At 52.3% G+C, this 12,505-nt stretch overlaps 1 protein-coding gene and 1 pseudogene across 32 annotated transcripts in view; both read right to left on the bottom strand.

Moving 5' to 3' along the window:
* Positions 1-12,505, bottom strand: part of CTTN (cortactin) — a 39,683-nt gene that overhangs the window by 8,578 nt on the left and 18,600 nt on the right. For 20 of the 32 annotated variants that reach the window (XM_055271319.2, XM_063644833.1, XM_063644820.1 and 17 more), the window contains 5 exons: positions 9,779-9,889; positions 9,125-9,235; positions 6,625-6,680; positions 4,198-4,267; positions 395-543 (listed from right to left, as the gene is read on the bottom strand). In XM_055271319.2, the coding sequence (XP_055127294.1) occupies positions 395-543; positions 4,198-4,267; positions 6,625-6,680; positions 9,125-9,235; positions 9,779-9,889 (497 nt within the window). Of the gene's footprint in view, positions 1-394; positions 544-4,197; positions 4,268-6,624; positions 6,681-8,048; positions 8,160-9,124; positions 9,236-9,778; positions 9,890-12,505 lie in introns of all 32 variants that reach the window. The other 12 variants (XM_063644799.1, XM_055271310.2, XM_063644785.1 and 9 more) reach the window with 2 other exon arrangements.
* On the bottom strand, positions 9,820-12,505 carry LOC129478989 (uncharacterized; annotated as a pseudogene).

Raw genomic sequence — 12,505 nt, 5'->3', positions numbered from 1 at the left:
TAAACCCCAAACTTCCACCTGGGAAAGGAGGGGCTTCTAGAGGGAGAGGGGTGAGAAGAGACTCAGGCTGACATCTGGACAGGAGCTCCGTGGAGGAGGAAGCTGACAGGACTCTGCTGTCAGCTCAGGGACAGAGGGCAGGACGGGTTGGCGGGTCCTGGGGCTGGACCGGCAAGACCAGGATGGCGCTAGCTGGCTGCCTGGAGCATTGTGGCCAGAGACTCAGCCTATGTGTGGCTGCAAGTGACAAGGAGAGCCTTAAAGGAGAGTTAAACATGCCTTCCAAGGAAAACCTGGCCAGGAGAGAATAAGCCCCGCCCAGGCCCCAGAGCTCCCAATCCCCTCGGCACAGGTCCCAGGGAGGGTGCGCTGCGGCCCGCTCTTCCCTGCTCACCTCCAGCTTCCTCCTGGCCTCTTCCTGCTCCTGCCGCTCCTTAGCCATCCGCTGGGCTCTCTCCGCCTCCGCCTTCCGCCTGTCCTCCTGCTCTTTCTCCTTAGCGAGGTTTTCAAAGTTAGCCCTGATGTTACTTGTTTTGCTGGTCACTATAGAGGAAGGAGGGAGGACGTGTGGCTTGAGCACAGCAACAACACCACTACTGGACAACAGCCCTACCCACACAGGGCGACCTCCCCAGGAACTGGTCATCCCCCTAACCCCCGAGGAGGGAAAGGTTCTTGCAGCTGCCAGCTCAGCCCACTGGTCCGGAGCCAACACTGGGCGCCTGCCTCAGGGCACTGCATACCTGGTGGGACTGGCGATCCCCCTAAGCTTGGTAGCAGGAAGATCTCTAAACAAGACGGCATCTTCACCACCACACTCACCTTTTTAAATAAAAACAGCCAATTTCCCTTAAAGACATCTGTCCTTGATAAAGAAGTTAAGGTACTGATGTATACTGTAATTGACGTATACTGAGTATAGTAAATCTCAACCAGAGTATACATTTTTTTATATTCTGTGTGACAAAAATGGAAAAGAGGGCAGTGGCTCATGCCTGTAATCCCAGCACTTTGGAAGGTTGAGACGGGAAGACTGTCTGAGATCAGGAGTTTGAAACTAGCCAGGTAAAGACAGTGAGACCCCATGTCTATTAAGAAAAAATAATGATAAAAATTTAAGTCAAAAGTGGGGAACATGGCCGGGCGCAGTGGCTCACGCCTGTAATCCCAGCACTTTGGGAGGCTAAGGTGGGTGGATCACAAGGTCAAGAGATGGAGACCATCCTGGCCAACATGGTGAAACCCTGTCTCTACTAAAAATACAAAAATTAGCTGGGCATGGTGGCAGGCGCCTATAATCCCAGCTACTCGGGAGGCTGAGGCAGGAGAAACGCTTGAACCTGGGAGGCAGGGGTTGCAGTGAGCCGAGATCGCGCCACTGCACTCCAGCCTCGCGACAGAGCGAGACTCTGTCTCAAAAAAAAAAAAAAAAAAAAGTGGGAAGACACATGAGCCTTCCCTGCTGTGTCCGGGACTGTGGCGGTGGCTGTCTCTGTCTCAAGGAACATGAATGGAACCATGAGAGCTGCAAGTTGACTGTTTTTTCATGGAATAGCATTTTTCCCTGAAATAACAACTGACAGACCAACTATGGTTATGCAAAGCTGGGTATCTGGCAGCAATTTTCTCCCAAGTGAATGAACTAAGCCTATTGTGTCAAGAAAAATTACTGTAGTATTTGTTGCCAACGGGAAAATTCCAGCTTTCAAGTAAAAGACAGAATTTTGAAAAATGTGAGGCTGCCACGTGAACATGACGATTTCTACTTAGCCTCTGCAGATGAAATTGACGATGATAGCAAATGTGATTTTTTTGGTACTGTGTAATAATGAGACGTGTCGGCAACTGGAAGACGAGCATAACTCAGAGACCTAGCATTTTCCAAACGACCAACACACGGTACTGCCCAAGCACACTGGGTAGCGAGTCCCTCACAGGGCCAGAGGAGCCGGCCTGCAGGACCACCACTGCCTGGCACGCTTGGGTGGTATCGCAGAAGGACACCCACACTGCCCTCAAGGTTACAAACACTCCTCCCTTTCCCAGTCGCCTACCTAGGTGATTCCACACGTTCTTCCTAAACAACGTAACATCAACAGACTGCAGAGGCAGATGTGAGAGTGCAGCCGTCTCCTATTAAACAGATTTACAAAACAAAACAATGCTGGTCTTCTCACTGAGTGCTGGGATTATAGGAATGAACCACTGTGCATGGCCAGTTGTATTATTTTTATTTTTTGAGATGGAGTTTAGCTCTTGTCGCCCAGGCTGGAGTGCAGTGGCGCAATCAAGGCTCACTGCGACCTCTGCCTCCAGGTTCAAGCAATTCTCGTACCTTAGTCTTCTGAGTAGCTGGGATTACAGGCATGGGCCACCATGCCCAGCTACTTTTTGTATCTTTAGTAGAGACAGGGTTTCACCATGTTGGTCAGGCTGGTCTCAAACTCCTGACCTCAGGTGATCCACCCACCTCAGCCTCCCAGAGTGCTGGGACTACAGGTGTGAGCCACCGCGCCTGGCCTAGGTTTATTCTTTTTAAGTGAACCAATTAATAACTTTCCAATGGGTGTGGTCACTCATGCCTGTAATCCCAGCACTTTGAGAGGCCGAGGCAGGTGGATCACTTGAGCTCAGGAATTCAAGACCAGCCTGGGCAACACAGTGAGACCTCATCTCTACTAAAAATAAAAAAATTTGGCTGGGTGCGGTGGCTCATGCCTGTAATCCCAGCATTTTGGGAGGCCGAGGTGGGTGGATCATGAGGTCAGGAGATCGAGACCATCCTGGCTAACACGGTGAAACCCTGTCTCTACTAAAAAATAACAACAACAAAAAAATTAGCCGGGCATGGTGGCAGGCACCTGTAGTCCCAGCTACTCGGGAGGCTGAGGCAGGAGAATGGCGTGAACCTGGGATGGGAGGCAGAGCTTGCAGTGAGCTGAGTTCATGCCACTGCGCTACAGCTTGGGCGACAAAGCGAGACTCCGTCTCAAAAAAAAAATAAATAAATAAATTTAACTGGGCATGGCGGCATGCGCTTATAGTTCCAGCTACTCCAGAGGCTGAGGCAAGAGGACTGCTCGAGCCCAGGAGACTGAGGCAGCAGTCCTGCCTGGATGACATAGCAAGACCTGGTCTCAAAATAAATAAATAAATAAGACATTCCTCTCTTTTTTTTTTTTTTTTTGAGACGGAGTCTCGCTCTGTCGTCCAGGCTGGAGTGCAGTGGCACAAACTCAGCTCACTGCAAGCTCCGCCTCCCAGGTTCATGCCATTCTCCCACCTCAGCCTCCCGAGTTGCTGGGATTACAGGTGCCTGCCACCACGCCCGGCTAATTTTGTTTTTGTATTTTTAGTAGAGACGGGGTTTCATCGTGTTAGCCAGGATGGTCTTGATCTCCTGAACTTGTGATCTGCCCGCCTCAGCCTCCCAAAGTACTGGGATTACAGGTGTGAGCCACCGTGCCAGGCCACATTCCTCTAATTTCTAATATAGTCAGTGTCATCAAATACATCAACATCTTGGGGGTTCTCACTAGTAGTCAAAGTGTCAAAGCGTCCTGGGCCCTCAAACTCTGAGAACTGTGGATCCATGGCCCCCGTAGGAAGTCAGTGGTGGCTCTCTGCATCCTGTGTTAAATTTAGCACTTGCTTTCATGTATAATATTTCCCCCAACTAACTGACTCTCCGGGGCAGGGCCCACTTCTGACTCCATCGTGTGTCCAGCACAGAAAAGGACAGGTTTCGAGCTCCCTGGTCAAGGGCCCAAGAACGAGCAGCAGAGAGAATGTCTGCTGTCGCCTGCACATCGACGTCATGACGTCTTCCTCCTGTCACAGCTGCGACCGAGCGGTTTAGGGAGCTGGGCAGGCCCCAGCTGCTCCCAGAAGCTGGTCACTGCCAGTGTGGGGGCCCTTGTGAATGTGCACTTAACCCCTCTTTGCTCTGGGAAGGGCCCCTCGAAACGGGCCGCACTGAAACAGCTGCACCATGCTGCGTCTGAAAGGTGACTCTAAACCTCTGCAGGAGAAACAGGAACTTCATCAAAATGATCATTTTCTTTCCCAAAAATACGCAGCAACAACCATGCTTTCAACTAGTGGTGCGTCTGCTCCTGGCTCTGTTTCACAACTGTCCTTCCCCTCAGTGTTTTCCTGGGAAACCACACGGTGCTCCTGGTATCAGCCGGGACTCACCAGCTTCGACAGGTACTGTCTTCTGGTAGGCAGAGGACACCTGCGTGACATCCTCAAAGGTTGACGCATTCTGCGGAGACAGGAAGTGGACGTCAGGAAAGCACTTTTCTCTTTTCTCCATGCCCTGTGGTGGCTCCTACCAGATGCAAATGCCTTCCCCAGATCTTCCCAAAGGCCCAGTCACACAACCCAGAGCACTCTTCATGACCTCTCGGTTTTGCAAACTAACTGAGGCATGAAAACTATTACCAACCACATTTGCAGGCAATCGTGAGTCAGCATTAGCATAAGAAATGCATGTATCTCCATCTGCTCTATCATAAACCAATTCTGGGATCAGCCTCAAGCCCTCCCCACTCTCCCTCGCCACCCAGAGGTGTGAGCATTTACAGGAAGCAGACGATGCTGGGGACACATGCGAGCCTCCGGTGGCCCGTCCTCCACACTACCCAGTGGTGCAATCACACCTTTCTGCATTGCAGGGGACTCAACTATGGTCTGACCAAGTGACGGCGATGACTCTTATGTGCTGACTCAGGTGGAGACTGTCAGGGCTCGTGGAGACCAGTGGCCGTCCCCAGTTTCACTGTGGGTTTCACTACCTCTGATGAGAACACCTGAGGCTCAGAAGCCACCAGAGCCCCCACATCATGGCCCCTTTCTGCCCAGCACCTCCTGCTTGCCCCCTTCCTGGCCCGCCTGTCCTTCCTCGGACCCCACTCCCTCCTCCTGTCAGTCAGCTCCAGCGTCTACTCCATGTCCCTTGAGCCGCTTGCACCTGTTCAAAGGCAAGGCCATCAGCCTTTTACTGGGTCCTGTCACCCACTGGGCCCTCTGCAGACATCACCTCACCCTCAGGGGACAACCTCACCTCCCAGCCTGGGTTGTAGCCCCATCCCCACAATGTACGGGGACCCGGGCAGTTACGTCACCCTCTCTAAGCCTTGGACTCCTCCATCACACAGCAAACCGAGAGAGAAGCTCCACTCCCTCCTGAATGAAAGACAATGACACCCAAGGCTGCACCCCCACACTGCCTCCCCACATGCCCACAAGCTCAGCGGTCACCGCCAACACCAGCAATGCTGACCACAGACACCCACAGCACAGGCAGTCCCTCAGGTTCTGGCCTCAAAGCCACAACCTCTGACTCACCCACAGGGGAGCTCCTTCCCTCCATCCATCCCAGCGCCTTGCAAGGCCCCTGCTACCTCGCTGGGTCCCCCTGCCCCGTGTCCTCTGACCGCGTGCCTACTCCCCTCCCCACTCTGCATGCCGCCTGGGCCCGGCCCTGGCCCTACCCCAGCTCTCTCTCGCTGACACCCACATCTGCTCCTCCCAGTTCTTCGGCTCCACATTTGGCCCCACGTCTACCCCACATCCACCCGACTGCTCCCTCCCGTGTCCCTTGGCGCCAAACACCATGCCCTGCTTCTCCACCACCTGAGCCCCTCCAGCTCTTCTCAGGACCACACCCCCCTGCCCAGGCCATCCCCTACAACCCAGACTCCACGCTGAGGCCAGGGGCTTCTCAAAGTAGACCCCCTCGCAGTGTCCCTTGCCTGCTAACCTTTCTGGGGCCACGCATGTCACCTAACAATGTGCAGAACACTCTGTGGTGTATGGGACTCTCCAGGGCCGGCTCTATCCCCGCTCCCCGCCCTCCCTCTGCAGCTAGGCTCAAGAAGCTGCTGTGACTCCTGTCCCACCCAGGCCCACACCTCGCCCCTCCATGGTCTCCTAAGCCTTCTCTCCTGGTGAACTCCCGCCTGCCCTCAGAAATGAGCCCAGGCTACTGCTCCCTGGGGAGCCCAGCCCGAACACCTGCTCTGCCTGCCCATGCCTCCAGAGCCCACATCAGGAGTCCCTGGATGGTGCTGTGTGTGGTCAGCTGCGAGACAAGGACTGACCCTGCCACCCCTGACCACAGGCCACGCACAGGAGCAGGCAGTGTGGAGCCCGCATCTCTGTGAGGCTGAAGACGGGAGACATGGCTCATCACCACACAGGTAGCGCTGGCTGCTAGCGGGGTAGCCCCACATGCAGTCTAACACACTCAGGTTCCAATCTGATTTACTGTTAAGAATTTAAGTTCAAATGGACATGAGCCCTCGAGGCTCTCACCTCTCATGTTAAACATCTGGGTTCCTGTGGCAGCCCAGCTATCCACTGCTGTGCCGCAGCCAGGTGCTGAGCCTGCCTGGCCTGGGGCCCCCAACTAGGAGGTGGGCCGGTGCCAGCGTCTATCCCACAGCACGGCCATGAGGAGCACGAGACTGTCCAAGTCAGCCATTGCCACCACCACCACCAGGACGGAAATCACTTGTGCCCCACCCCAGCGCGTAGATGTCGGCCAGCACTGTGAGCCACGCCCACCAAGAGCCCCTGCAGGCAGAACACACTAAGCTCCGGGGCTGGAATATTTACCTTATCCATCCGATCCTTCTGCACCCCATACTTCCCGCCGAATCCTTTGGAGTAGTCTGAAACGTGGCAAAACACAACACTTACTCTGAGGTGGAGGCGAGCGTGGGGGTGGCCGTGGGTACATGCAGACAGATCCAGAAACAGCCCAAGAAGGTGCACCACAGCGGGAAGAAACGAGAATGGCCAAGCGAGGCTTCACTTGCAGGGCAAGTTTTGCTTCCACCCATGGTCGTGAGACCCAGGCAGTGAGAAGCAGAGCACAGGCCAGGGGCAGGCTTCAGCATTCCCTGAGGGGCAGGAGGGGTGGCGGGCAGCAGGCAGGAGCTAAGCGAGGAAAGAGGGCACGGACAGGCCTTTGCAACGCGCCACTTCAATAGCACAGTCTTCCGCACCAGCACGGGCTTATTCTCATCTGCTTCCTGTGCGCCTGCTCTACTGAGCGCTAAAAAGAGGCTCAATCGCAGTTTGTTCTCTTGCTTTTTAAGAGAAAAAAAAAATCCATGTGGAAATTCTACCAGCCAAATACTTCTGTTGCAGCAACACAGATCCACATGAAAGTCACACCGTCATGCAGCAGTGATGCCACGGAGAGCCACTGCCATCTCCATGCAGTCTGCGGGACCACCCCAGGTGTGTCTACCTGCCCACGCCTGAACACTGCTGTGTGTTTCTAACGCTGCAGGTGGAAAGCCTAGAGTCTGCCCTGCAAGGTTAGGGAATTACTGTTTTTCCAATTATGTGTTCAGGTTCTAATAACCAAGTCCAAATTTTGAAGGTAATAACATAACTGCTCTAAGGAAGGATGCAGAGCTGGCTTCACGTACATACTGTGTGGCTCTGTGTGGAGATGTTACACACATATGGTGTCATCAAACAGAACAAACAAAAAACTTCCCAACCCCGGCCAAAAACACCACCACAAATGAAACACGGAAACCACACAGAACACGCCTGTCTCCTGGCCCTTGCTGCTACGAAGCCCCTGGTCAAATGGCCAGTGGTTTGGTTGAACCAAACACTTCTCTCCTCATCTGGAAGGCCTGACTCAATGGCTCACAGCAGTCACCATTAACAGCACAACAGCCTCGGGCAGAATGCTGCTGGAGACCGGAGATGCCCCAGTCCAGAGACTGGATGGGTCACCGGGTTAGAAGGATGGCACCCACACACTAACTGGCGCATCCTGCCATACACAGATTACAAGTTCACAGGGAAGAAAGTGAAGGGGGGAAGAGAAGGGAACCACTCAAAATCAGTGTCGCTCTAATAGAAATGGGTTTAAAGTGCCAAACAGCCTGACAGCTGACAACTGGTGATGCAGGAGGACTGTGTTGCAGGTGCTGACGGTGAGCCCTGAAGTCTGTGCTAGAAGTGGCTGCACAGGAGGGTGGGGGGGAGGGGTAGGAGGCTGGTGGCAACTGTGCCTTTCTGGGACTCGTGCTTGGCCAGCTTCTCCTTGTAATCAAACCCCACAGCAGCGGAGTCCTGCCTCTCCGACTGAACACCGAATTTGCCTCCAAAACCAGTCTTATAATCTGAAAATCCACAAGCAACAGTGGGGAAAACAACCAAGAGAGGAAACACAGTTGGGTTAGAATTGCATGAGCATGCGCAAAACTCAAACACAGTTTCCAGAAAGCAAGAGCTCTCCTGAGCTTAGGGCCTTTGAGACCCTACTCCCAGGCTCAGCGCCAGAGGGTGCCTCCAAAGGTCAACGTTAAAGAATGAACTTAAAATCTGAACACTCAGCAAAGATCTGGAAACAGCCTAAGAACTGTACTTCAAATAATTCAGTAAAGGCACTCCCGGCTGTGCAGTTCATTCCTAGGGTCCTACCCACACTGCAGACGAGTGCGTGTATCTGTGTACACGGGAGGAGAGACCCTGCAGATGCGGAGGGCGCTGCAGCCCCATTAGCCCCGCTCCTGCTTCTCTCAGGGCTGGGTCACACTGAAAGGGTTTCAGCCCCCTCAGGCTCCTTTTCCCAGGGAAGGGGCACCCGTTCCAACAAGAAAACACTTTCGGTTCAAAAGTACCTCCTGCCAAAAACCGTGGCCCAGTTTATAGACAAGAAGCCTGGACGAGGAGCACTGCTGCTCCTGCACCTAATGAAGGCAGAAAACAAGCGGCATCCCAGGAGTGCTGCAGGCCTGGCCCATGTCCCCACTCCCAGGTAAACCCAGCCCCCTGCTGCAGGCCTGACCCATGTTCCCACTCCCGGGTAAACCCAGCCCCCTGCTGCAGGCTTGGCCCATGCAACCCACTTCCCAGTAAACCCAGCTCTCTGGGGCACCACTCCCGTGTCAGCTGGGAGGGGTCGTGACTACACTAGCTGGAGGGTTTTTGGAACTGGGGGATTGGGGGGGCACGCAGGACAACAAACAGTGAAGACAAAACAACGTGCAGCAGGCACACGCAGACACAACACATACCAACTGACCCCGCAAGGAACAAAAACAAACTTCCAAAACCACCTCGCGTACAGGCAGAGCGAATGTACCTTTTTGGGATTCATGCAGCTGCAATTTCTCCTGGTGATCCCAGCCAAGGGCACATTTGTCTTGTCTGTCTGTCTGCACACCAAATTTTCCTCCAAACCCTTTCACATAGTCTACATGCACAATGAAAGGCCAGAACCCATCATTAACAGGTAGTGCGGGTCACAGGTAGAAAGTATGTTTTCAATACAGTTAAACACATAGGATTCACTCAATCTACCCTTCCCTTCCGGATCTTTGGTAATACTTTAGATAACATCCATGAAGAGGCCCTCCTTGGAGAGTGGCAGGAAATAACCTAGTCTATGACCTCAGCATCGTGACTAAGCCAGACAGGACCCCACGGAAGCTCCCACGCATGCGGCTTCCACCCGCACCACGAGGCAGCACAGGCTCACATAGGCAACACAGACGTGCGGGGTGTGGCCACCACAGTAAGCAACGCCGCTGGAGCTGGAGCGCCAAAACACTCAAGCTGCGAGTTCTTATTTAGCAGCTGTGTTTCTGGATGTGCCGTTTTCAAGTTGGGTATTTAATGAAAAAGAGACATCTACGTTAAGGGCTATCAATAATGCTTTGCTTTTCCTTTTCCGGTGTGGCTACCACCTGTCACATTACTAGCTGCTGGCTGGAGGGTAAGATAAAATGGAAGACACCTTTCTGGGACTCGTGCTTCTCCGTTTTGCCTTGATACTCAAAGCCGACGGCACTCTTATCCACTTTGTCCTTGTCGATACCGTATTTGCCGCCAAAACCTTTGGAGTAATCTAAAAACAAACAAAAAATGACTACTTTAAAAGGAGCATCATGAAATCAGTGAACATGCAAGTATTTTATCATTTGATTAAAAAAACGCAAAAATCTTTCAGGTCCACTGTAGGACTATTGAGTAATACAGACAGTATTTAAAGGTGCTATTTATGTGTAATAACAGAAACATAAAGAGTGGTAACCAGAGGTGGGGTGTGTGCCTGCAGCCCAGCTACTCAGGAGGCTGAGAAGGGAGGATCACTTGAGCCCAGGAGGCTGAGTCCAGCCTGAGCAACATAGCAATACCCCATCTCTAAGTTAAATCATTAACTAATCTTTTAAAAATTAAAAAAACGGGCTGGGGGAGGGGGCTCAAGCCTGTAATCACAGCACTTTGGGAGGTTGAGGTGGGCAGATCATCTGAGGTCAGGGGTTTAAGACCAGCCTGACCAACATTATGAAACCCCATCTCTACTAAAAATACAAAATTAGCTGGGCATGGTGGCCCACACCTGTAATCCCAGCTACTCAGGAGGCTGAGGCAGAAGAATCACTGGAACCCAGGAGTGGAGGTTGCAGTGAGCAGAGATTGCACCACTGCACTCCAGACTGAGCAACAAGAGTGAAACTCCGTCTCAAAAAAAAAGAAAAAAAATTTTTTTTAAAGTACAGCAGAGGCTGGACACAGTGGCTCACACCTATAATCCCAGCACTTTGTGAGGCCAAGGTGGGTGGATCATGAGGTCAAGAGATCGAGACCATCCTGGGCAACATGGTGAAATCCCGCCTCTACTAAAAATACAAAAATTAGCCGGGCGTGGTGGCGCGCGCCTGTAATCCCAGCTACTCAGAAGGCTGAAGCAGGAGAATTGCTTGAACCCGGAAGGTGGAGGTTGCACTGAGCCGAGATCGCACCACTGCACTCTAGCCTGGTGACAGACAGAGACTCCGTCTCAAAAAAAAGAAAAAGAAATAAAGTACAGCAGATGAATTCCTGTAACATCATCCATTGCATCCAGAAGCTAGCAGGAGATAAGAGTTTATGATAAGGCTCTAAGCTCAGGAGGCAGCAGAAGGGCAAGGCTTTCAAAGGCCAGTCTTCACAAACTGAAGCACGCAGGGGGATGCCAGGAAACAGGACAGACACAGCATCCTCCAGAAACTCCACTTCTACTCAGGATGAAGCCATTTAGCATGTCACTGTGATACCAAAACATGACTCTCTCATGGACCCATTAAAAGCACAAAGCAGAGGATCAAGGCCTGGGAGAGAAGGCCTGAGGCATCCAAGGAGCCCTGCATCTGCCCAGGTGCTCGGCCCATGCTCCCAGGCTCCTTGGAGTCACACACTCATGCGGCTTCACGGAGCATGCGCTGCTCACAACTGCGGTGTCAGGAAGAGGAGGAATGGACAGTTGTTCCCAGGAAAGAGGCAGAGAGCAGAGGCAAGCAGCTCTGTGCAGTAGGCAGGGCCTGACCAGCAGGAAGACCAGGCCAGGCCGCGACAAACTACAAACCAAGCTGCCCCTCAGGCCACCGGCACTTTCCTCAGGGAAATGCCAAGCCAGCGTGGTCGGATCTTCCAGTGGAGTTTCTTGGTTTAGGGTACTTTTTTTTTTCCTGAGTTTTTAAATAGTCAAGCTCTCAGTTTTCAAATGTTGGCAAATATTTTCAAAAATTTAAATGTACAGGCCAAACAACAGGCGCAAGGAAATGGGCAGGCCACAGCCTCTGCAGCCCTGGGAAATGCTCTGAGTGATGGTGTACAGGCTATGCTGTGGGGAAGGAAGAACTCAGCACAGCCTCCAAAGACAACTTGGCAGTATCTATGGAAATTTTACACATCTATGGAAATTTTACATATCTGGAAATTTTACAAACTGCCTTTGACCCAGCAGTTCCATGTCTAGGAGTTGATTCCTTTAAATAATCACTCGTGAACAAAACACAGGTACAAGAATGTTCCCTGCAGTCAATTTGTAGCCGGGCACAGTGGCTCACACCTGTAATCCCAGCACTTTGGGAGGCCAAGGCAGGCTGATCACCTGAGGTCAGGAATTCAAGACCAGCCTGGGCAACATGGCAGAGCTCTGTTTCTACTAAAAATACAAAAATTAGCTGGGCGTGGTGGCGTGTGCCTGTAATCCTGGCTACCCGGGAGGCTGAGGCACGAGAACTGCTTGAACCAGGGAGGTGGAGGTTGCAGTGAGCAGAGATCACGCCACTACACTCCAGCCTGGGCAACAGAGCGAGACTCCGTCTAAAAGAAAAAAAAAAAAAATTTACAGGTCACACCTGTAATCCCAGCACTTAAGGAAACCAAGGTGGGGGAGGATTGCTTGAGACCAAGGAGTTCAAGACCAGTCCGGGCAACATGGCAAGACCTCGTCTCTACCAAAAATAAATAAATAACCTAAATTCCACATTCAAAAAAGGAATGGTTACATGGACTATGGAATCCTCACACGATGGGGAACTGTGCAGCCATTCGAATTAGGAAAAGCCCACATACACTGGTATGAAAAGAACACCAAACATCTTAAGTTTAAAAATCTACAACATTCATGTGTATGGAGAGAAAATGCCCTCGTGGGTGTTTCTGCAGCAAACACGTGATTACAGACCATGGGGTC

This window comes from Symphalangus syndactylus, chromosome 1 (assembly GCF_028878055.3).
Source record: "Symphalangus syndactylus isolate Jambi chromosome 1, NHGRI_mSymSyn1-v2.1_pri, whole genome shotgun sequence".
Lineage (NCBI taxonomy): Eukaryota > Metazoa > Chordata > Mammalia > Primates > Hylobatidae > Symphalangus > Symphalangus syndactylus.
Note: the sequence above shows the minus strand (reverse complement) of the source record. Positions and strands in the feature narration are given on the sequence as shown.